Source organism: Marmota monax, unplaced genomic scaffold (assembly GCF_021218885.2).
Source record: "Marmota monax isolate L192 unplaced genomic scaffold, Marmota_monax_Labrador192_F-V1.1 WCK01_AAM20220418_F8-fsc00023, whole genome shotgun sequence".
NCBI classification, from domain to species: domain Eukaryota; kingdom Metazoa; phylum Chordata; class Mammalia; order Rodentia; family Sciuridae; genus Marmota; species Marmota monax.
This window is the reverse complement of record NW_026692907.1, coordinates 11,911,965-11,933,318: the sequence shown is the minus strand read 5'-3', so window position 1 is coordinate 11,933,318 and position 21,354 is coordinate 11,911,965. Positions and strand designations below refer to the sequence as shown.

At 33.7% G+C, this 21,354-nt stretch overlaps 2 protein-coding genes across 3 annotated transcripts in view; one reads left to right on the top strand and one right to left on the bottom strand.

Moving 5' to 3' along the window:
• Positions 1–21,354, bottom strand: part of Alg6 (ALG6 alpha-1,3-glucosyltransferase) — a 93,917-nt gene that overhangs the window by 8,588 nt on the left and 63,975 nt on the right. The gene's annotated exons all lie outside the window — the stretch shown is intronic.
• Itgb3bp (integrin subunit beta 3 binding protein) overlaps positions 1–21,354 on the top strand; it is a 52,636-nt gene that overhangs the window by 15,482 nt on the left and 15,800 nt on the right. Inside the window, exons 3-4 of one of the 2 annotated variants that reach the window (XM_058581545.1) lie at positions 5,274–5,409; positions 16,098–16,167. In XM_058581545.1, the coding sequence (XP_058437528.1) occupies positions 5,274–5,409; positions 16,098–16,167 (206 nt within the window). Of the gene's footprint in view, positions 1–5,273; positions 5,410–9,982; positions 10,053–16,097; positions 16,168–21,354 lie in introns of both variants that reach the window. The other variant, XM_046451184.2, reaches the window with a different exon arrangement.

Genomic DNA, 21,354 nt, shown 5'->3' with positions numbered 1-21,354 from the left:
AATAATAATAATACAAATAATAAAGTAAAAATGAATTAAAGTTACAAAGTGATATTACTATTCCCATAGATTAGATTAGCTAATGAACTGTATTAAAACAATTTTTTTAAAATCTTTTTTAGTTAACACAGTAGCATAGGTAAAGGAAACAAAAACCACTAAAGGCTGGTGAGAATGTAGCACAATTGAAACGCTCATATATTGATGGGGGTTTTAAATGAAACAAACATTTTGAACTGTTTTTTTAACTCTTTTTATATATGTGAAATTAGACCCAAACCATAATATAAACTCAAAATTTCACTCCTTACTATCAAAGAAATAAAATCACCAAAAGATGTGTACAAAAATGCTCTTAGTAACTTAATTTGTAATAGTTCCAAACTGAATATATTCATAAACAAGAAAATGGAAAAGCAAATCTAATATATTTAAAAAATAAGAATGTTGCTTAACAATAAAAAGAGCACATTACCAACGTGTACAACAAAATAGATGACCTCAAAAACATGTTAAGCAATAGAAGCCAAACACAGAAGATATATACTTCATTTATATGAAGTTCAAAAATAAGCAAAACTATGTGTGGTTATTGGAATTAAAAAGTGATTACCTCTAGGCTGATGAGTGAGATTTGGAAGAGGATACAAAGGAACCCTTCTGCGATGATGAAAATGTTATATATCTTAGGTGGTGGTTGCATCAGTGTATACAGTTGTCAGAACTCATCAAGCTAAAGAAGATCTGTACATTTTATTGTATATAAATCATACTTCAGTAAACAAAAAAAAATATCTGGGTAGAATTTACTTCATATTCTGAAAAATAAAATAATGTATAAAAACACAATCGGCAATAGCCGTGAAAAACTTTCATAAATTTCTTGAGGCCAAGCATAGTGGTACAAGACTATGATCCCAGCGACTCAGGAGACTGAGGCAGGAGGATCTCAAATTCAAGGCCAGCCTGGGCAACTTAGCAAGACCCTGACTCAAAATTTTTAAAATTTAAAATGGGCAGGGGGTGTAGCTCAACGGTTAAGCACCCCTGGGTTCTAACCCTAGTACTGGGCAGAGTGGGGAAAGCTTGAGAATAAAGTGCAGAGTACAATAATAATATCTTTAATATTAAAATTAATACTTAATATCTTAACATTATGGAAAAATAATGAGCAGAAATAGAAAATCCAGTGTATAAACTTTTTAGCCACAGTTTTGTTTCCTCCTCTTTTTTCTCCTGTTAAAGGAGAAAATTCTAAGGTGAAATTTACATGTCATTAAGTTCACAGATAGTATATAATTCAGTGAGTTTTACAAATGTGTAAACTTGTGTATCAAATACCGAATCAAGAAATAGAGCATTTCCATTACCACAGATTTAACATGTTTTTTACTTGCTATCATAGTAAAATCTCTGAGATAAGTGCAAAATGCCTCTGTTCTCTGTAGCCATCACAAAAACAGCAACAAAACCCTAATGTCTTATAGAACCATTAATTTGGCAGCTGATTAGTTAGTTGATATCTATTACTTTTCCAGGAACCCAAGACCCAGAATATGAAAGTGCCTAATAAATATTACTTAATTAGTAGTATTAGTGCATAATAATTATATCTTAGTTGGGACATTCCCAGTAACCTAATTAGCCAGTATAAGGTTATTTTTTAAAATTTTTATTTGTTCTTTTTAGTTATACGTGACAGTAGAATCTATTTTGATATATTTATACCAACATGGAATATATCTTATTCTAATTAGGATCCCAGTCTTGTGCATATACATAATGTTGAGATTTACTGTGGTGCATTCATATAGAAGTTCAGTTTAAGGTTTTTGAGAATTATCTCCCTTTCGCTGCCCTTTTGTTTCTGGTTATCCATATACCTACAGTACTTGTATTTTAAATATTTCAGTGACACCATAGACTGGTAATTTATAATAATAGCAGATCATTTATATCCCATTTTTCATCTGTGAAAGAACCCTTAGTTAGTACTTTCTAGACTGTTTATAATAGGTAAAAAATCAATAAAATGCAGGCACCTTTTTGGTAGAATATGCTTTAAACAAGGTGATGAAGCAAGCTACAATTCGTAAAGGATATTGAAGTAGAATGTCATATTTGAAATTATAAAAAGAACATTGATTTTTTTTTTTAAGGCAGGAAAATCAATGCCCAAATTTTAGTTTTACTAATGTATAAATTTGACCTCTTTATAAAATGTACCAGGCTATTTGGGCTGATTATAGGCTGAATCTTTGAACATGGCATTTTGTTACTGTTGTTTTTTAGTAGTTTATGTATGTATTTGCCTCACTTTAAAAACACTGAGTCAGTAAATATTAGAAGCAGTTGTAAATTATTATAGAATTGGTTGTGACATCTGTCTCCTTGAATTTTGTTTACATCTTGAATTGGTTTCCCTTTTTTAGGGGAAAACTGGTCCTCTCTCCATTTCTTTCTGTTTTTCCAAAGGGTCTGGTAGCACTCATCCTTGCTTAGTGGAAAGACTGCTGGTTTCTCAGTTAGCAGCTCAGTCTTCCTCAACCCTGGGCTTCTTAATTCTCCCTGTCATGGGAGACTAAGAAGTAAGCCAAGTCCTTTGAAGTTTGGAGGATGGCAAAATGAAATTCTTAGATGAACTCTAGGATCACTTTTAAACATCTTCAGAGATATAAAGTTAGAAGATTTTGGTAAAACCTTGAGGGAAAAAAAATTTTGTTATGGCTTTGTGTATACCAGTAGGGACCAAACATAAAATATATCATTTGCTGAAGAATATTTAGTAGGAGAGTAGGGGAAGATAGATTTTTCAATTTTTCCTCTATGTATCATAATCGTAGACAGACATGTTCCTTTTAACCAACGCAAATGACCAAAAAATAAAACCAACATGGAATATAGAAAAAAGTGAAGACTCACTATTTCTAAAGTGATGCAGATACTTACATGTGTACATGCAGTTATTTTCTGAAAGCTAGAAAACCATTTTCAAGAAGAAATGTATTATCTACAGTTGTAATGTTTAGACATTTGGCAATTGAATAAAATAATTTTATGGTGAAAATAGGAAAACAGATGGATATAAATGTATATTAGAGGAGTGACTTTCATTTCTTGTACATACACAGTGAAATTGTTCTGAGCAATAAATTCTTGGAAAAATAAAGTACGGGTTGGATAAATGTCATAGTTTATGACTGAATACATATAAACAGGTGAAAACTCAAGATGGAGAGGTAACCACCTGATAAAGAGACTTAAAACCTTTCACCCCATGAAAAAGATTGCCTTAGAATTATAACTTCATATTATAGTTTGATATTTTAAGAAGGATATTGGTTACATTTGTGCCTATTGTGGATATGTAAACTAAAGAAAGAAATGCTTTTTTATTCCCCAAAACACAGAAATATTTATCATTTAAAATTTCAACTATAAAATTTTTTGATACTGTAGATTCTGAAACTAAATATGAAGATTAATGGAAAAGGTGACACAGCCACCATTTTTGCCATGAGTCCTAAAAATAGAGGTTATTTGGCCATAAAGAATTACATATCTGTTTTAAGTCAGCTACTAAAGTTTAGTTCTACAATGTTGCCATCCTCTGAGCCTTCAAACCTTTTCTTTATCCCCCAGTTTCATCCTATGCTGTTTCACCTCTGATTTCAGATGTTTCCTGTCTTTTATATTTACTTATCTAAGCCTCAGCCTTCCCCCTCAAAAGAAGCTTTCTGTAACAGAATGCTACAGCCCACTTGGATTTCCACTTGGAGTTTCTCTAAGCATACATACTAAGACCTTATCTCTATTTAGCCTTTGGTAAACACTTATTGAGGCCAGAACAGTTGTTATATTTCTTCATATTCATTAGTTAGCAATATAGAAAGCAAGTTTTTAGAGGCATTCAGGAGAGCAATTAGTACTATGATAATGGAGTTTGGAGAAAGTTGCTGAGAGCCATAGGGGAGTTGGAATGAGGCTTGGCGTTTTTTTGCCAGAAAGGAGTGGTTGAGAGGTGACCCCAGCAAGCCATTGAGATGATAATGGTTATGTTAAGCTGTGAATTCAATTGTAAATTAGACCCCTGCTGTCTGCCTCAGCCTGCTACTTTGGAGTTCTCCTGGGGATTCCCGGAGAGTTCCCATTGGTTGGGGAAGTGCCAGAGGGGGGATTTAGGGAGGAGGGATTTCCGGTTGGTGTGTGGTGTGTCCCGGGAGAAGGCACACCCGGGTGGCTTTGGCGGAAAAGCGTGGGTGCAGTGCCGGTAAGAGTTGAAATAAAGTAGTTGCTGTTTGAACCTACAAGGCTTTGTGGCGGCTCGTTTATTCGTGCCCAGCCAGACTGCGGCAGAAAGTGGATTGTGAGTAGAGACTTAAAGAAAGACTGGGTCTTGGAGAAGATAAGAAAGAGAACATTCAAAGCTGAGATCATAGAATGATCTGAGACTTGAATGTGTTTAACCTATTTAAACTGAAAGCAAAGGTACTAGTGAATATTGGATGGAGGAATCAATGAACAAATGAGTATATTTTAAGTAGAGTGGTATGGCAAAGTTGACTGGACAATTCCTTTTAAGTCATTCATTCCTTATACGTTTTTAAGTTCTCCAGGGTACAGTGATGAAGAAATGTCTATTTTTAGGAGTAAATTCTGATGGATTAGACAAATTAAAATGTTATCAAAATACTTTACCTGGATTTAGACTCCTAGGGGAACACAAAGGAGGAAGCTTCAGAGACGAATTTTATAATTTAGGCCAAATTCTCAAAAGTCTTAAAATGTTGGATGCAGTTATTTAGACATTATCTTCTTTATCATTAAGGCAAGACACTGTGTCAGAGAACTGTGTAAAGATGTAGGACTGTACTGATCTTTCCTAGGATTTCCTTGTAGGTCTAGTAATAAGCATCTCCAAGAGTTTTCTTGGCCTGGCCCATTATTATATTTCAGGTTCAAGTGAAATTAAAAGTGAGAATGTGGTTATATGAGTCGGTCATTTCTAAACGTTAGAAAATATCATCTCAGAAAGTAGTAACCCTTTAATATTAAAATTTTCTAAGTATCAAATTTAGATGCCCTAATTATTATAGAAACCTGAAACACCTACCTAATTTGAAAGGACAGCGTTCATTTTGAAAATGGTAACTGAGTATATTTGAATTCTGAAAAGACAGAGGAAGGAAACCAATATTGATTTGATTTGCTGAGTTTTTAAAAGAACTATAACTAAATGTAATTATTTCTGTTCCAAAATTATTTATTTCCAGTCATTTGATCCTTCAAAAATCACAAAGAAGAGAAGTATTACAGCTTATTCTCCAACAACTGGAACTTGTCAAATGAGTCCATTTTCTTCTCCCACAAGCTCTAAAGAACAAGAGCCCGGAAATGGGCCATCAAATGGTTAGTTGAACATTCTTTTCCATTTATGATAAGATTTTTCTAGTTATTGGTTAAATCAGGATTTTTATTTAATAATATATGGATCTTGTTAAAACTGATTTTTTCTCTTTTCTCAAAGAATTTAACATAGAAAATGCTAGATAGAATATAGGTGTTATTTTGGGCATAAATGTAAACTTTCCAGGCATTTTTTTAAAAAATGTTGCTGCAGACTTTGTTCCTTTACTATTCTATCCACTAAATAGAAATTATGGCCTACCTGCTTTCAGCTACTATCAATTATAATAGTTACAGGTACACCCCTTAACAAGCTATCCATCATGTACATAAATTAAATGGCACATAACTCAGGTACTGCTGTACTATAGTTTAAGACTGATACTTCTAAATGTTAGTTTATCATAGTAGGAGATTTTAAACTATGTCTTTCAGAAACTGATGAAGCAAAAACGTTAAGAAAGATATAAACAAAACACAATTAGCAAGTTTGATTCTAATGAGAACACTTCTCAGTTATAATATCGAATATATTTAAAAGCACACATAGAACTTTCACAAAAGTGTAACCAATTTGGAGTCACAGAGGAAATCTCACTGTTATAAAAATTGCTGTTGGGGCTGGGGTTGTGGCTCACCGTTAGAGCACTCGCCTGGCACATGTGAGACCCTGGGTTCAATCCTCAGCACCACATAAAAATAAATAAGTGAAATACAGGTGTCAGTTTGCCCAACTACAACTAAAAATAAATATTAAAAAAATTTTAAAAATAATTGCTGTCATACAGATTACATTCTCAAACCAAAATTTCCTATAATTAGGAATCAATAATGAAAAGACATGCCTTTAAAAGTTTTTAGTTTATGTGTTTGGATACCAAAAAGTTTCTAAATAATTTGCTAATCAGAAAAATCGAAATAGTATGTATAAAATATTCAGAATTGAATGATAATGAAAACATGTCAGCTCCTACTGGAAAAACTTATTCCTAAATTATACTAACACATTTCCTAGGAGAAAATTTAGTTTAACCTATAAATGCATATATTTAAAAAGGAAGGCTGAAAATTAATGAACTAAGCTTCAACTGGCAAAGGATGAAAAACAGAATGAATCCAGAATAGTAGAGGATATATATAGTGAAAATATGAATGGAAAAACTGAAATCAAAAACAAAGCAATAATAAAGAAAAACAACAGAATCAAATGTTGGTTCTTTGAAAAGACTAACAAAATGGTAGGTATCTGGGGGGCTGGGGATGTAGCATGAGGCACTGGGTTCGATTCTCAGCACCACATAAAAATAAAATAAAGATATTGTGTCCACCTAAAACTAAAAAATAAATATTTAAAAAAATGGAAGGTATCTGGCAAAACTCATTTTTTCCCAAGTGAGAAAAGAAACAGATACTGTATATTCCGAAAGAGGTGGAAAACAATTTTCTGTTTAAAGCTGTAGTAATTTGATAGATGTGAGCCAATTTATAGATGTGAGCTTCTTAAAAACCTATAATTTTATTGTTGCTTCCCAAATATTGACATTTTAGTAGATTAAAAGCAATTCTACTTTTCTTCTTGATAGCTTTCTATTCAATTATATAGGTAATATTTTTAGATTATCCCATTTCTTCCCAAGAAACTTAAATAGTGTTTTAATTTTGAATAAAAATGGAACAGTAACATTTTTATTTTTCATTTTATTTTAAGTTTTTCCTCCAAAGAATTTCTTCACCCTTCAGTATTGCTTAATGATATTAATTTGGTTAATTTAAAAAAATAGAAGATAGATACAGTGATGTACACTTATGATCCCAGCAACTAGGGAGACTGAGACAGGAGGATCTTAGGTTTAAAGCCAACCTTGTCTCAAAATAAAATAAAAAGAGCTGGGGAAATGCCCAGTGATAGAGCAACCCTGGGCTCAATCCCCAGTACCACATGGGCACGCACAAACACATACATGTACACGGGAACAAAAAAGAGAGAGAGGGAAAAAAAGAAAGGAAAAAAGGAAAGCAGACTCATATTAAGATGCCTATTCACCTTTTAGCTTACAGATCTCCAACTTGGCCTACAAGTAACTCTTTCAGAAAAATGTTAGAAACTAGTATGTGAGCAACTTAGACAAATTACTTGAACCTCTGTAGATAAAGGTTTTCCTCAACTCTTGGCTTTTTTTGTTATTGAGGCTTGAATGCCATACTCACTAACTATCTCACCCATAAAAGAGTGACTACCTCAGAGTTATTGTGCAAATTAATTAGTTATTATATATATTAAAAACAGTATTTGACCCTAATAAATAGTATGTGTTAGCCATTATTTTCATCATTAGTTGTGCTTCCAAACCTTGTGATCTATTGAAAGCTGTTTTCACTAATTAGAGAATGTACTCCCTAGAGCCTTGCCAGAAACTTCAAATACAATTCTGAATGTAGTCCTGATTGAGTGATAGTGGATTGATCACCAATGTTTTGTGAAACTACACTTAAAGGAACTGAAGTACACAACTTTTGTTAACTTATATATGTATCTAGCAAGACAAATGTCATATAGACTCCATGTACTTTTTGGATATGTTAATCGTCTTTTTTAAAAAATAGAATGAAATTAAATAAGTAATTATTAAGTAACTAGAAAACCCTTTTACTGATATACTACTTTTTTCATTTCACTTCTAGAAGATTTTAAATTATATATTTCTGTTGGGAGAGTGTGAGGAGTTTTTCATGGTACATTGTATTAAATGATTCTTAGTAAAATAATAGAAACATTGAGTTAATAATAACTGCAGAGCCAGTTGTTGAACAAATGGAACTACATAAAAATATGTAGAATGAGGAGGGGGTCTCCATTTATACATTGGAAAATAGTTTCTGTTGACTTTCATTGGTAGCAAAAAGTTTGTTATTCATTTCATTGCATACTGAGATGTAATCATTTACTTCTTTTATTGTTATCTAAAATACTTTTAACAAATGATATGCATTAGTAGGTGCTACAGGTTGAGTGTCTTTTAGAGTTTTTGAGATTTTGGAATATTTGCATAGTTACTTTGTTGAACATACCTAATATAAAAATTCTGTATTCAAAAAGTTTTAGGTTTTTGGAGCATTTTAGATTTTCAGACTAAAGATGCTCAACCTATATAAAGATCTTTCCAAGTATTTATAAATGAATATGCATTTAAAGATTTGGGTCCTCAAAAAAAAGTGTAGAACTACCATATGACCTCATAGACTTACTACTAGGTATATATTCAAAAGATATGAAATCAATGTATCAAAGAGATATATCTGCACTCATGTATTCATTTTAACGATATTCAGTAACCAAGATATGGACTTAACCTAAATGTACATCAGCGATGAATAGATAAGGAAAATGCAGCGTACACACATACACACACACACACACAGTGCAATACGGAGATATCCTGCCATTTGCCACAACATGGATTAACTTGGGGGACATGTTAAATGAATAATCCAGGCACAGAAAAATAGTGCATGGTCTTAATAAGTAGAATGTGAAAGGTCAAACTCATAGAGCAGAGACTAGAGGGGAAGTTACCAAGGACTGATTGTGGGGATAGAAGAAATGGAAAGATATTGGTCAGTTAGATTAGAGGAATAAGTTTAGGAGATCTGTTGTATATAATATGGTAACTATAGTAAGTAACAATGAATTGTATACTTGAAAATTGCTGAGGAGATTTTAAATGTTCTGGCCATAAAACCATGATAAGTATGTGAGGTAATAGATACATTAATTAGCTTAAGTTAGCCATTCCACAATGTATACATTAATAAAACATCACATTGTACCTTATGCACATGTTAAATAAATAGGTTCTTTTATCCCTATAGTCATATTTATTCTACTGTTATTAGGAATTTAACTGTTTTCTAAGTATCAACAATCCCTTGTTAACGTTAAGAAAACAATAGGAATGAAATAATGCACACTTTGGAAACCTTAATATATGTCTTTGGCCAGGCACAGTGGTACATGCCTGTAATCCTAGCGGCTCCAGAGGCTGAGGCAGGAGGATCACAAGTTTGAGGGCTGTCTCAGCAATTTATCAAGGCCCTAAGAAATTTGTTGAGACGCTGTCTCTAAATAAGATACAAAAAAGGTCTGGGGATGTAGCTCAGTCGTTAAGACCCTCTGGGTTCAGTCCCTAGTACCTTAAAAAAAAAAGGTATCTTTGATTAAAATACTTAATTAAATATTAATATTAATAATTATTAATACTTATCCATTATTTAGTAAAGTGTATTGTTTAAACCTAATTATATTATCAAATTGGATATACATAGTTTTCTTATTAATATATCAAACTTCAATGGAAATTCTATTCAAAAGATTATTTTTCCAATACAATGTTATCATGTACAAAAAATCATGAGAATAGGAAATGGAAAAACCAAAATAAGACACTTTTTTTGCTCTCATCTCCCTTTTATTTGTCCACAATTTTATTTTCTATTTAAAATTTGGCAATCTAAATTCTATTTAAAAATTGACAGTTTCTCTCTCAACTTTGTTCTTTTCTTTATTTCATATATATAGGAAAGAGAAAAAAATTGAATCACCTTAGTTTAACTGAAAGAAAGAAATCTACAGTAAAAGACAATGATACGTAAGTTTGTTGTTTTTGAGGTTTCATACAATTTAAGAGCAATCATTTATTTATAGAAATTAATAGTTTATACCTGAGCTGAAGGAGTCTTTCTTTTTTATGGTAATAAATGTCTTGGTAATTTTTATTGGTTATATTATAATTATATATAATAGTGGGATTTATTATGCCAAATTCATATACACACAGAATTTAATTTGATCACTCTCATTTCCCAGTACTTTGTCTTTTTCTTCTCTCCTCCCTGCCCCTGATCTACTTGCTGTGCACTACTGATCTCCCTTCTATTACTAATATATTGATTTGTGCATTATAATTATATATGAGATTCATGGTGGTATATTTGTACATGGACATAGCATAATTTGGTAAATTTTGTTTCTCCAAATGGGAGAGGAATAAAAAAAAAAGGGAATCTCACAAAAATAGAAGGGAAGCCAATAGAGTAAAGGAATGGGATCAAGAGTGAAGGAAGAGAGGGTATGAGGAATGAAATCTACCAAATTATGCTATGTTCATGAAGTATTCTTCCTTAAAAAAAAAAAAAAAAAAAAAAACTTGTGATATGTTTTGAGGTGCTCATAGAATAGTGATATATAATGCCTTAATTTTAATACTTATCGAGCCCCATTCTGCCAACTGATGTATAATACACCAGTTTAGGGTGAAACTAAGGAAAACACCCATTTCAAATTTACATGTACAGAGAAGTAATGAATTGTTTGGGAACAGAATGCTAAACACATAGCTGGTTCAAGATGGAGCTAGGAATACAGTGAAGCTGGTAGAGTGAGGATCTAGAGGAACTCAGAACCTTTACATGCCAGCAACCAACTATTTTTACATTGGCCTGCCAGTGGTACCTTTGAATGAAGGCTGTAGAAGGCTGTTGCCTGTGTATCCTGGACATTATATTTATATTTTCCTGGAAAGATTGAAGTAAGCAGAACAGGAGATTAAAATGTCAAAGTAGTTCATATGTTCAACTCATTTACCATTTCAATGCCATTCCTTATGATGGACACTGTAGGGTAAAGTTGGGGAAAATAAAGTTTTTCTAACTAGGAGCTCCTGGTCTTATAATGTAAGTTAATAAGCCTTCCTCAACTTATAAATTCATTATGTTTAAAAATGTTTTCTAAGTCATTTGTGTGGGACTCAGATGCATTTTCCATGCAGAGTATTATAATTTGTAGTTGTAACCCCAGGTAAGATCACAAGTCTATTTACTTTATAATGTAATTGAACTATAGTATTAATCGGTAGAAGTCTAGATTAAAAGATATGAATACTGAATGCCAATTAAACTATTATATGGATGAAGAAAAGAGTCTCTTCAGAGAAGTTTCATTGTTTGGAATCTACTACATCTATCATGATACCTCTTTATACCTCTTTTGCTTTTAGAAATTGTTTTCCTAGCCATGTTCTCACCGGCTCCAACTATTTTCATCTTCCCATCTTCCATACCCACAAATATTTTTGTTGTAAATTACCACTCTTCTTCCCCAACTCAAAAGTTCTCATTTCCTCAGTGAAACTGATCTCCACTAGATATTAAGAGGAAAGCTTTGTTTTTTTATTTAAATTATTTATTTTTTTGAAAAGTAGGCAACATATGCACATAACAAAAAGTTGTACAAAAGGATATACAGTGAAAGCAAGTAGCAATTATGAACAAGGGATAGTATTGTATTTGAAAACTGTTGCCTGGCAAACCAAATGGATTTCTGATACAACTATATGAAATATAAAGAACTTAAAAGTAAAAGAATGCAGTGAAAGAGGAAGTGTCTCTGGACAAAAGTGATTATACCATGTAAGCAAGCTAAACCTGCCTGCTGAATTCCTTCCTGAACCGCTCTACTTAAACTGTTCCAGCTTTTTATAGTTTGCTTCCATTTCTTTCTTCTTCTGAACCTATCAATTTGCCTAGAACTTGAATTTTTTTTTAATAGTTTTAATGGAAGTGTGCTTTCAGATACCAAGGGAAGAACCTTGGTTATGGATCACTTAGCAATTTCTATTTATTTTATTTTTTAATTTCAGTATTTGTTTCAAAGATCCCCATTACATATGTATATTGATAATTCTGTGATTTGGTATTAGAATTAATGAATTTAAATATAATCAGATTTTCTTAAATATATAAAAATACATTTTAATTTTTTTCATTTTTTGAATAATATTATTGAGACCTGTCAAGGAGTTAATTTTAGCAATGGGTTCTTTTCCTACTGTTCTGAATTTTTTTTATTATTTTGTTTTTTAATTTTTTAATATTTATTTTTCAGTTTTTGGTGGACACAACATCCTTGTTTGTATGTGGTGCTGAGGATCGAACCCGGGCCACACGCATGCCAGGCGAGTGCGCTACCGTTTGAGCCACATCCCCAGCCCTTTATTATTATTTTTAAAAACCTCTCTAAAGGCTTGATTTGAAGGGGAGGTACTGGGGATTGAACTCAGGGGCACTCAACCACTAAACCACATCCCCAACCTTTTTTTTTTTTTTTTGTATTTTATTTAGAAATAGGGTCCAACCGAATTGCTTTGCACCTTAGGCTTTGAATTTGTGATCCTCCTACCTTAGCCTCCCGAGCCTCTGGGATTACAGGCATGTACCACCATGCCCAGCCAAGACCTGAATTTTTTTAAAAAATCTGAAATTAAACTAAATTTATGAGATAGTTTTAAATGATTATAACATTTTGTGTTTTGTTTTTGCAGTATTCCTATTCATATTTTTTTCCTCTGCAAAATATCATGTAAGCAAGAAAGATGGAAAAAAAAAGAAGCAAGGTACCTATTTCTAGATGTTCATGAGGCTTCAGTGTCTTTGAGTCATTATTTGGTCCTCAGTGTACATATTTAGAAACTGAGGCATAAAGGATTAACCAGTGCTAATCAATCTCAGGAGAAACCCATGTATAATAGGAATGCCATTTTATTATGAGAACTTCTTTGGTACAACATTCGATAACCATTATCTTCCTCTCAGAGTCAGTCTATTCAGATAAAAAGAGGTCCTTTAAGGATGTTCCATAATATTAGATGAAAATTAAGGAAGTAAGATGTTTTATTTATTTATTTTTTTTTTACCACTGAGCCACATCCCCGCCCAAAGCAAATTTTATTTTAATTACCGTTATGGCTAAGTTTAAAGCCACCATTTTTCTATTTGATTTCCATTTGGTATTTGGTTTGTTTTTCCTCTCTCCTTAACAACATTTTCATTAATTTCATTTTTAATTACTCCTTTTTTTAAAATTTTTATTGTTGGTTGTTCAAAACATTACATAGTTCTTGACATATCATATTTCACACTTTGATTCAAGTAGGTTATGAACTCCCATTTTTACCCCATATACAGATTGCAGAATCACATCGGTTACACATCCACTGATTTACATATTGCCATACTAGTGTCTGTTGTATTCTGCTGCCTTTCCTATCCTCTACTATCCCCCCTCCCCTTCCCTCCCCTCCCGTCTTCTCTCTCTACCCCATCTACTGTAATTCATTTCTCCCCCTTGTTTTTTTTTTTCCCCTCACTTCCTCTTGTATGTAATTTTGTATAACCATGAGGGTCTCCTTCCATTTCCATGCAATTTTCCTTCTCTCTCCCTTTCCCTCCCACCTCTCATCCCTGTTTAATGTTAATCTTCTTCTCATGCTCTTCCTCCCTACTCTGTTCTTAGTTACTCTCCTTATATCAAAGAAGACATTTGGCATTTGTTTTTTAGGGATTGGCTAGCTTCACTTAGCATAATCTGCTCTAATGCCATCCATTTCCCTGCAAATTCCATGATTTTGACATTTTTTAATGCAGAGTAATACTCCATGGTGTATAAATGCCACATTTTTTTTATCCATTCGTCTATTGAAGGGCTTCTAGGTTGGTTCCACAGTCTTGCTATTGTGAATTGTGCTGCTATGAACATTGATGTAGCAGTGTCCCTGTAGTATGCTCTTTTTAGGTCTTTAAGGAATAGACCGAGAAGGGGAATAACTGGGTCAAATGGTGGTTCCATTCCCAGCTTTCCAAGAAATCTCCATACTGCTTTCCAAATTGGCCACACCAGTTTGCAGTCCCACCAGCAATGTACAAGTGTACCCTTTTCCCCACATCCTCGCCAGCACTTGTTGTTGTTTGACTTCATAATGGCTGCCAATCTTACTGGAGTGAGATGGTATCTTAGGGTGGTTTTGATTTGCATTTCTCTGACTGCTAGAGATGGTGAGCATTTTTTCATGTACTTGTTGATTGATTGTATGTCCTCCTCTGAGAAGTGTCTGTTCAGGTCCTTGGCCCATTTGTTGATTGGGTTATTTGTTTTCTTATTGTCTAATTTTTTGAGTTCTTTGTATACTCTGGATATTAGGGCTCTATCTGAAGTGTGAGGAGTAAAGATTTGTTCCCAAGGTAAGATGTTTTAAAGAATAATGTTATTTAGATGGGTTACTCTATATATGTTCCTTTCTCTACAAGAGGTTTTTTGTTTGTTTGTTTGTTTGTTTTTTGCCTAAATATCTGATATCTCCCATAAAAGATACCATTAGTCAATTGACTAATAATGTGGGGGAAATTGGATCTGGACTCTCACCTCATACTACACATAAAAATCAATTCTGGATGCATTGTAGGTATGAATATGAAAGGTACAAAGAGTAAAAATTTTAGAGGAAAATGTAAGACAGCTTTTCATGAGAAAATTGATTAATTGCACTATTTTAAAACTTCTTTTCATAAAAAGAAACTCACTGGTAATTTTAAAATTACTCTTCACCTCATTCTAGTAATGTGGCCCTTTATTGCCAGACTACAAAATTTCAACATGACTTCACTCCCTGGACTGTTGATTTTATCCAGGGGTGGGCATCTGGCCTATATCCACTCACAAAACCCAGTCAATTAGTTATTCTGCAGGCTTTATAGAGTTGGAAGAAGGAAGAGTGTGACTGTTTCTCAGATAATGATCTTCAAGCAAAGCTGTTAGTGGGAGCCATGTTCTTCACCACATAGAAGAAACAGGTTTGCAGGAGTGTGTCAGAAAGAAGCCATAACCGGAGACGAGAGAAGTGAGAGAGTTCCATTTGTCTTCTCACTTCTTCTAGTTATCCTGAAGCCTTGGTGAATCTTATTATTTGGGAAATACACTAGTATTCCTCCCATAAATCCCTTTTTTGCCTTAAAGTTAAATAGGTCTATATTGAGTCTTTTACTGCCAAAAGAAGTTTAATACATTAGATTACTTCAGGGTTTCTCAACCTAAACACTATTGACATTTGGGTTGGGTAATTCTTTGTGGTAGAGGCTGTCCTATGCATTATGGGATGTGCACCAGCATCCCTCTCATCAGTCATAATTAAAGTGTCTCTAGACATTGCCAGATATTCCCTAGAGAGCCACATAATCCCCTGTTGAAGATCATTGGGTTACTTAAATTCTTGAGTTCTATTCAACTTGTGATTTTCAGCATTTTCCCAAACATATTTAATGACTGTTCAAATCCCGTCTCCCCACCCCTTTTCACAGAATTTTGAGTAGTCCGTAGAATTCAAAGTGTGGGGAAAAGTGGATTATTTAAACTATTACTTGATACTATCAACAAAACATGTATAAATGTCTCTTAGGCTTGGATACTTCTGATGCTTGTTTTTTTCCTAGGTCTTTGATACATACAGTACAGGAAAGATAGGTCTTAGTTTATGATCTCCAGATTAGTAATGATCAAATTTTGAGAAACAAATTAAATGATGCTTTATACTTTTATTCAACAAATATATATTGTATATTGATACCAAATATTGTGCCAGGTACTAGGGCTACACAGATTAATAAAATCTGTTTTGTTCCTTGAGGAGCTTATTTTCTAGAATGGAAAGTATACACATAAATAAATTATTAGAATAACATGTGGTGTTATGATGGCCAGCATGACTTTTAGACATACCTAGCTAGTTCTTCAATAAAACCAGATTTTCGAATTATAATTTAGAAAGTTAGGGTGCTTTTTTTAAATATTTATTCTTAAATTTTAGGTGGACACAATATCTTTAATTTACATTTATGTGGTGCTGAGGATCGAACCCAGTGCCTCGTGCATGCTAGGTAAGCATTCTACCACTAAGCCACACCCTAGCCCAGTTAGGGTGCTTCTAAAATACATTCTTAGTCAATCAGAATAGAATCATCTATTTTCTGATGGGAGAACTCAGTAAATGGTTATGATGAAAGTAAAGAAAAATGACATCAAAATAAGTTTCTAAATAAATTTATTTTTGAAGGCTAATAATTATTCATAGTAACTTCTGTATAAGAGTATTGTCTTACAATAAAATTAAAATTATTTGAAGAATTCCAATTATTGCACAGTGGTTGCACAGTGGTGATTTTCAAACTCCATCATTCCTACATTTATTAGTTGGCCTTTCGCTAATTGGCCTTAGATTCATGGGTTCATAGTGATACAGGTTTTTTGTTGTTGTTGTTACTTTTCCCCTTTTCATATTTCTATCTATTCTCAAACAAATCTGTCTTCTAAGAACAGCAAAATATTTGCACATTTGCTTAACCCTACAACACACAAAATAGTTCCAGAACTCCTATATTTGTGGCACTGCCAAAACCAAACTTTCTAAGCATTCAACATTTATTTGTGGGCTTTTTAAAATTTTATTTTTTAGTTGTACTTGGACACAATACCTTTATTTTATTTATTTATCTTTGTGTGGTGCTAAGGATCAAACCCAGGGCTTCACACATACAAGGTGAGTGCTCTACTGCTGATCCACAACCCCAACCCCTGTTTGTGGGCTTTTTTGACTTTAGATTAGCGATATATAGTCAAATCACTTCATTCAAAAATTGCTTGCAAGGCTGGGGATGTGGCTCTGTATTAACTTGGAGAAATTTAAATGTAAGAAGTCTCCCAAAAGGAAAACACAGTTGTGTATTCTAGATTTTTTATTATTTTTTTTTTAGAAACAAGCAGTTAGTGGCATGTCAATACAGCCCATTTGTAAACAAACACCTACACATTAATATTTTATGTGAACTTCTATAGTCTTTATGTTTTGCAGGGAAAATATATAATTCACTGCCATTGGTTTGTCTTTTCCTTGCCAATTTGCTGCTGTTGCTGGCACTGCTGTGAAAACATAATAATGATGACTATCCTTCTGTAAGGTTTATTTTCATTAAACTTTTTATTTTCAGATAATTATAGATTCACAAGCCATTGTGAGAAGTAAAACAGAGATAATGTGTTTCCTTTTCCCAGTTTCCTGACATAACATCTTACAAAACTCTAGTACATTATCACAATCAGGAAATTGGCATTGACATGATACACTAGTCTTGCTCAGATTGCCTCAATTTTACATAAACTCATTTGTGTGTGTATTTAGTTCTGTACAGTTTTATAACATGTCGGTTATTGTATCCACCATCACAATCAAGATACAGAACAGTTCTAGTACCATACGAATCCCTCCTGTTTTTCAGGACTTACTTTTAATCGCTGGTTTATTCACTTGTAAGCAGAAGAATATCTTTTTTAGGTGTATTTTTTTTTTTTTTTTGTATTTGTGCTAATCCAAATAAAACCTTTAAAATAGTAAGGAGTTATGCCAGTACTGATTTTTGGTTAGTGTTGCTTCTTTGAGGGAGGGTCCTAGGGATTGAACTTGGACACTCCCCCACTGAGCCACATCCCCAGCCCTATTTTGTATTTTATTTAGGAGACAGGGTCTCACTGAGTTGCTTAGTGCCTTGCTTTTTACTGAGGCTAGCTCTGAACTTTCAATCCTCCTGCCTCAGCCTCCCAAGCCTCTGGGATTACAAGTGTTACCTATTTTTTATGTAGTCAGCTTAATTGTGACAAGTAATCACTGGTCAGTATTCTGAGTTTCTCTTCACTGAATTTTAAGTATTTAATCATTCAACAGGAATATTGACTTATAGATCACTTTCTGCATAAAATGAGGGTCTTAAGGAATAAGTTAGTTGAGAATGTTATCAAAACTTAGGATAAAAACATAGTTATGCCTGAATTCTTAGGTAAGCAAAGGCTAAGAGGAAACCAATGTTTAAAAGAGACTTGTTTTCAACTGTTTAAAATTTTGACATGGAGGACTTAAAGGCCTAAGATCAGAAACAAGGGCTGGGGTTGTAGCTCAGTGGTAGAGCGCTCATCTAGCACATGCGAGGCCCTGGGTTCGATCCTCAGCACCACATAAAAATAAATAAAATAAAGGTATTGTGTCCAACTACACCTAAAAAAATAAGTTTAATAAAAAAGGATCAGAAACAAGACAAGGACACCTACTTTGGACACTGGTATTCAATATCATACTGGAAATTCTAGCCAGAGCAATTAGATAGGTAGGAGTGAGGAATAAAGGGGGGAAGTAAAGAAAGGAGGAAGGAAGGGCATATAAATTGGGAAGGAATAATTAAAATTATTTCTCTTTGCAAATGACATGATCCGATACGTAGGAAAGCATGAAGAATGCACAAGAAGATACTTACCAGCTAACAAACTATATCAGCAAAATTTCAGGATAAAAGAACAATACAGAAAAATTTCTACACACTGTAATGAACAATTTGAAAAGGAAATTAGGAAGCACTTCCATTTACAGTATCATCTGAAAGGAAAAAAATATCTAGGTAAAAAACTTGTACACTGAAAATTATAGATAATATGGATAGATATATGTGGATGCTGATCCATAATAGATAATTATAGATTCACAAGCCATTATAAGAAGTAAAACAGAGATCATGTGTTTCTGTTTCCCAGTTTCCTGTCATACATCTTACAAAACTCTTAATACATTATCACAACCAGGAAATTGGCGTTGATATGATACACTAATCTTACTCAGTTTTCCTCAGTTTTTATGGATCAGCATCCACAAATCAGAGAAAGCTTTTGGGTTTTGGGGATTGGTTTATTTTACTTAGCATGATATCCTCTATCTCCATCCATTTTCCTACAAATGCCATAATTTCATTCTTCTTTAAGGCTGAGTAATATTCCATTGTGTATGTATACCACATTTTCTTTATATAAAATGACCAATAAGCACATGAAAAGATGTTGTACATCATTAATCATTAAAATAATGCAAATTGAAACCACAGTGAGATGCCACTTTATACATACTCTGATGGCTGTTTACACAAACAAACAATGGAAAATAATAAATGTGGCAAGGGTGTGGAGAAATTAGAAAATAGTCTCACAGATCCTCAAAAAATTAAATAGGTTGGATGTGGTGGCACATGCCTATTATCCCAGTGGTTCAGGAAGCTGAGGCAGGAGGAGCACAAGGTCAATGCCAGCCCCAACAACTTATGCCGTAAGCAACTTACTGAGACTCTGTCTCAAAATTTAAAAAGTGAAAATAAAAAGGCTGCGGATGTAGCTCAGTGGTTAAGCACCTCTGGATTCAATCCCCAGTACCAAAATCAGTTTTAATTCTTTCGTATATGCCTCATCCACCAAAACAGAAAACTATGATTCAGACAGATATTTGTTCATTTAGGCATTTTTCACAGTACCCAATAGGTAAAAACAATCCAAATGTTTATCACTGGATGAATGAATAGACAAAATATGATATGTACATGCAATGAAATATTGTTCATCATTAAAAGGATTGAACTCCTGAAACATGCTACAACATGGGTGAATTTTGCAAATGTGCAGAGACATAAGGACAAATTTTGTAAGTTTCCAATTATATGTAATATTTAGACAAATTCAGAGACAAGAAGTATACTATAAATTAAGAGAGGCTGGTTGGGATGGGCAAAGGGAGTTACTGCTTAATGGTTACAGAGTTTTTTTAAGTGAGTGCTTTGAACTCAGAAAGCACTAAAAAAAAGAATGTTAGCTCCAAATGCATCTTAGGAATTTTAAAAAGGAGAATAACTGTTTTATTTTGGACCTGGAATGTCCCTAAAAGCTCATGTGGTTTTTACCAATATAGTCTCCAATGCCTCAAGGTTCAGAGGAGAGCAATGATTGGATGGATCATGAGAGCTTTCACACTGATTAATCCATTGATAGCTCAGTGGACTACTGGGGGGTGGGACGTAGTTGGAGGAAGTAGGTCACTGGGGTCATGCCCTGAAAGGGTTTGTCTGCCACCCCTTCTTCTCTCTGCTTTCCCTGACTGCCCTGAGCTGAGTTGCTTTCTTCTTCCACACCTTTCCACCATGATGTTCTGCCTCTCCTCAAGCCGAGACTAGTTGAGCTGGCTGACCAGAAACAGAATACTTTGAAGCTGTGAGCCAAAACAAACTTTTCCTCCTTTAAGTTGTTCTTGTCAGGTGTTTGGTCATGGTGACACAAAGCTAACACAATGATGAAACAATTTAAAGCTTAGAATGGGAAATAATTGAAAATGGTCAAGATAGGGAAAACATAGAACTGAAATAGAATGGTAGTTTTAAAAATCAAGTTATAGGCTGGCATTGTGGCTTATGCTTGTAACCCAACTTCTTGGGAAGCTGAGGAGGAAGGATCGGAAGTTAAAGGCTAGCCCTGGGCAACTTAGTGAGATCCTGTCTTCCAGAAATTTTAAAAGGGATAGGGCTCAAAAGTAGAGTGCTTGCCTAAGTATGAATGAAGGCCTGAGTTCCATTCACAGTACCACCAAAAAAGAAAGAAAAAGTCAAGTTACACATGACTTGAGAATTTCTTCAGAAATTTAATAAAGAACTAAAAGCATAAGTAATGGTTACATCCAGTGCCTCTCATGGCTTTTATTTGGCGAAGAATCTAATTTCAGTGCACTTAATAATAAGAACTTTCTCTGAAGAAAATTACAGAATTCTGGATTTTAATTTTTGACATATGGCTTTCTCAGGAGAAAAGAAGATATTCACAGTTGACATACCATAAGAATCTACCCTGAGCTAAGGCAATCTGACAAATATGTCAAGTCTTTAAACAACTTTTTAGTGTACCAAACCAAGTGGATCATAAGTTTCTTTTCTTTCTTTCTTTTTTTTTTTTTTTAGCCAGGGATTGAACCCTAGGAGCACTTTTACACTGAGCCACATCCCTGGCCCCTTTTTATATTTTATTTAGCGACAGGGTCTCATTGAATTAGGGTCTCGCTAAGTTGCTGAGGCTGGCTTTGAACTTGCAATTCTCTTGCCTCAGCCTCCCCAGGAGGATTATAGGCATGTAATATTGGGATTACACACATGTGCCACCATATGTGACCATAATTTCTTTTTAAAATATCATAAGGACTAATCCAGACTATTTTGAATTAC